This window comes from Plutella xylostella, chromosome 14 (assembly GCF_932276165.1).
Source record: "Plutella xylostella chromosome 14, ilPluXylo3.1, whole genome shotgun sequence".
In the NCBI taxonomy this organism is placed as follows: Eukaryota; Metazoa; Arthropoda; class Insecta; order Lepidoptera; family Plutellidae; genus Plutella; species Plutella xylostella.
This window is the reverse complement of record NC_063994.1, coordinates 10,990,198-10,995,000: the sequence shown is the minus strand read 5'-3', so window position 1 is coordinate 10,995,000 and position 4,803 is coordinate 10,990,198. Positions and strand designations below refer to the sequence as shown.

At 45.0% G+C, this 4,803-nt stretch overlaps 1 protein-coding gene across 1 annotated transcript in view; it reads left to right on the top strand.

Annotated features, from left to right (window-relative positions):
* The window catches only part of LOC125489547, a gene marked incomplete at its 5' end in the record, with an annotated part of 1,583 nt that extends 781 nt beyond the window's left edge, over positions 1 to 802 (top strand). The window contains one exon of the mRNA XM_048625582.1: positions 750 to 802. Within this exon, the coding sequence (XP_048481539.1) occupies positions 750 to 802 (53 nt within the window). The remainder of the gene's footprint in view (positions 1 to 749) is intronic.
* Between the last annotated feature and the right edge of the window lie 4,001 nt (positions 803 to 4,803).

The window sequence follows — 4,803 nt, the reverse complement described above, 5'->3', positions numbered from 1 at the left end:
GAATAAGTAAAGTATGATGCATATATATACTGAGTCATATGTACTGCATCCATACAACAGTAAATAAGCATTTAAAATAGATATAAGATTATTTATGATAAGAAAACCATAGGTTATTAAAATATGCTATTGTTAAGATAAGATTAAAAGTTCAGTTTATTTAGTTTTAATTTAGAAAAGTAAGATAAAATTGTATTAGAATGTAAGCAAAAAATATAAAAAATGTTTAAAAAAAAAAATAAATGAAAAAAATATTTTTAAAAAAGAAAAAAGAAAATGCTTATACCGTCGGGGGTTTTTAGTCGGTAGGAGTCCGACACTACCTGGGACATCTTCCCAGGTGTCCATGATGGATTTTCCTCCGTCGGTAAAAAAATAAGAGCAGAAAAGGTCTCTGAAAAAATGATCAGAGGACAAAAGAATTATATATAAAAAAAAAAAAAAAAAAAAAACCTAACCTAACCTAACCTAACCTAACCTAACTAACCTAACCTAACCTAACCTAAACTAACCTAACCTAACCTAACCTAACCTAACCTAACCTAACCTAACCTAACCTAACTAACCTAACCTAACCTAACCTAACCTAACCTAACCTAACCTAACCTAACCTAACCTAACCTAACCTAACCTAACCTAACCTAACCTAACCTAACCTAACCTAACCTAACCTAACCTAACCTAACCTAACCTAACCTAACCTAACCTAACCTAACCTAACCTAACCTAACCTAACCTAACCTAACCAGACTCATCCGATAGCGACACTAACACCACGCTGCTCCGCGGAAAAATTCGCTAAAAATAGTAAAAGTGCTCAAATTTTATCAAAATTAGTGTCTGGTGAGAGTTTTGTGGCTGATTCTCCAGGATTATCGTTTGTGACGTCCTACCCTGGAAGAATCGGGAACCGCAGGACTCTAACTTCAGAACGCAACTACATCACCCCAGAACGCCTTCAAAATTGGATCTTGACTTCTCTGCGAGGGGAGCGCCGAGCTACATCTACCGGCGCTTCAACCACGTGGATAACCCTACCCGATCAGGAGATACAGCCCTCGTAAGTTGCCATATTTCCCTTAGTAACTTACTGGAAAATTTCCAACAACTTACACGTGCCGACATTCTGCACGACGTCACAGCCATTTTGGCTGTAAACAAGTGACGCGGCCACAGTTGAAGACACTTACGAGGGCTCGAGGAGTTTGGCCGACCAGCTGTGAGACACCTGGCTGGTCATCATCAGGGATCGGGGGATATCCTGAACAGCGAACGGCAGAGAGTTGGTTTTTCCGAACATCTCGAGAAATCACCAGGACCTCTCCACAGCATCGAGGTAACCCTTCAGACCCTCAAGGCTCCTCATCTCCTGATCCCCCTCCGAGGGTCAACGGAACTCCTGAACCATCTACGACCGGGAAGTACTGACTTCACCGAGAGGAGGCAGACATCAGTACTCCACCGCCGCATACAAGCACCTGACAAATTTCCACCCGCACCAGCACCACACCTTCGGCACCAGCTCCGGTCCAGGATCGAGGGATCTCCGGAACCAGGAACTACCCCGAGCTGGGACTTTCGCCGAAGAGGTCAACTCACCAGGTGTACCCCAGGAAGAAGAAGGTAGAGGAGTCCGATTATTTTTTATATTGCGATATCTGACCTAAGGTCACCCCCCCCCCCTTTTTTTTTTAGACTCAATATTTTTTGTCATTGTGAACCCCCCCCAGTTAGTCTTCCCACCAGACCTCCCAAAAAGTACTAATCATAACCCCCCCTACATAGACTCCCCACGAAACCTTCCCCCCCCCCCCCGCCCCCCCCCCCCCCCCCCCCTCAAAATTTTGACCTCACCCCCTCGGAGCCTAACTCATCCAGTTTTGGCCGCAGAGACCCGTGCTTAGGCTCCTTAGAATCGGAATCTCAAGATCTACCGATTGGCTCCAAGGGTTTTCTAAATTTTGGCCACACTAATTGTGGGCCCCCCCAGTTACTCGTCCCACCAGACCTCCCAAAAAGTACCAATCATAACCCCCCCCTACATAGACTCCCCACGAAACCTTCCCCCCCCCCCCCCCCCCCCCCCCCCCCCTCCCCCTCAAAATTTTGACCTCACCCCCTCGGAGCCTTACTCCGCCAGTTTTGGCCGCAGAGACCCGTGCTTGGGCTCATTAGAATCGGAAAAACAAGACCTACCGATTGGCTCCAAGGGTTTTTTCCAAATTCGGTTTAGGGAAAGATATTGTAATTATTGCCAATAACTTTTAATAAATAATAAAATATTAATAATCCACATCACAGTTCTAGAGGTTAACTATATACTACTAAGAATTTCTTTAAGTTTGCGCACGAAATCGTCGGTTTTTAGTAGCCACAATGTCAGGTAACACAACACCAACTAAAGTAAACCTCTTCGAGGACAACATCTCAGCGGGGACCCCGGAGACCATCGAGGAAGGGAGGACCGAGTCATCATTACAAACTCCCCTTAAAACCCCACAAAACCCAACAATCAAGGCAGGACCCAGCATCGGCAAAAGGATATCCTACACTCCGGTCCCAGCCGCCAAACACCGGGCGGCTGCCACCAAACCTAAAAGACTTAGTGGCAATAAGGGACCGAGCAACCTTTGCCGGAGTATCGCCAAGCGAAGGGCATTACAAAGCGGATACACACGGGAGGGTTACGGAGGGCAGTCTCCATAAAGAATGCGCAATCCGTCGCAAGGAAGATGTCCGTGGACGAGACGCGCGACCTTGTGGCAGACGAATCCCTCTGTGACCCCCCACACACCACACAAAAAAAACACGCACACAACAGACAAATCACACCCACAGTCCCCCTGAAGCCGGTCAAGATACGGCCCAAAAGGCTCACATCGAGGACCCACAACCGTCCACCAGCGCCTCCCCGACGCACGCTAAAAATGACTTTTACGGCATCGTTGTCTCGACCACCCCCGTGAAGTCACCTAGAAAGTCCCCATCACCATCTAGGGAACTTGAAGTAGCACATGACGAGCAGGAGGCGCTCACGGACGAAGACTGGACGGACATCGAGAGTGTGGCCAGTGGAAGGGAGAGCCTTCTTCCTCCCGTTATTGGGAAGCACACCGGTGTCTGTAAGGACCTAGCTACAGCCAGGGCCCGGGAATACCTCATGGCCGGCAAGGGGGGCCATAGAGTCAGCCAACAATTTAAAAAGAGAAATCCGGGCGATCGCTGTGGAACAACTAGCAAACCTCTATGAAATGGTGCTATCTCTTGCTGACTCAAGAAACAGGCACAAGCTCCTCAGAGAGGAGGAAAAGTGCAGGTCAGCCAGGGAAATGGTCACGGTGGAACGCGCCCACAACAAACAACTCGTGGAAGAAAGACAGCGCTCCGAGGTGCTGCTGCGCGAGGCAAAGGAAGCCTGGACCGGTACCCATAAGGCGGTAACGGGGGTCCAAAGTTGGTTGAACTTTGAGATGGACGGCTTTATGAAGACCATAAAAGCCGTCCATATCGAAGCAAAAGAGGTGACACCTCCAACGAACAAAACCAGCGAAGGACCCCAAAAAACTACGCAGGATACAACCATGGCGACCACTGCAAACGAACACCTACATCCTGACCTCAGACCGGCTCTGGAGGAGATAAAATTAAAACTCGGGGACCTGGCCAATGAGATCCACTATATGAAGATGGACGCCCAGACTCCACCTACAGGGCACCCATCTCCAAAATCCCCACCCCCAGAGACCCCCCGTACCGGAATTACTGAGGATCTCCAATTGATCAACCGGGAGATCTCCGTGCTCAAGGGCGAGCTTCAAGTTACGGAGAACAGCCGGAATCCCGAACTCTAACCATTCATGAAGCGCAGGGGTTAACTTATGAGACAGTGGTAATTGTGCGTGCAACATCCCACCCACACCAAGTCCTCCTTAGTGTTCCCCATGCCGTCGTCGCAATCTCCAGGCATACCAAGTGCTGCACGTATTATACGGACAGCACCGAAAACGATGCCACCGCACGTTTGATCCTACGTGCGGAGAGTGCGACGACGACAAAAATAATAGATTACAACCTAAAAATGGCCATAAGGCAAGGTGACCACCTTACTCGGGAGAAGATTCTCCAGGTCTTGCGGGATCCGGAGTCAGGCCCGACACGCCGGCTGAAATGGCCACGAAGAAAATAGAATAAAATATATATAAAAACCAAGTGTTAGTTGCCTAGCAGCGGGGGTGCTGGAGACCGACGATAGCGTATACACCAAATACAATACAACCATATAAATAACAACTGTATAACTGTATTTTAAAGCTACTAAAACTATATCATCAAGTTAAAGTTACTATTAGTTATATCATCAAGTTAAAGTTACTATACCATCAAGTTGTACCTAGTACAACAATAACTGTAAAATAAATTACTAACAATACTCAATAAGAAGATTGTGAAATGTAATAATATATAACCTACCGGATTTGACAACTTCATTATAAGTATATTATAAGTATAATAATGACAAGAAAATTATGTATAATATTTAAAAAAAAAAAAAAAAAAAAAAAAGCATAAGAAAATATATATATAAACATTAAAAAAAAAAGAATATTAATAACAATGGAAAACAATATACCATTAAAAAAAAAAAAAACATACCGATATAAAAATATATATATTAAAAAAAAAAAAAAAAAAAAATAACGTTTTAATATACATAACGTACCTAATAATAACTAAATATAAAATAAGCATGTAAAACAACATACCTCATACAACAATAACTGTAATAACTGTAATAATAATAAT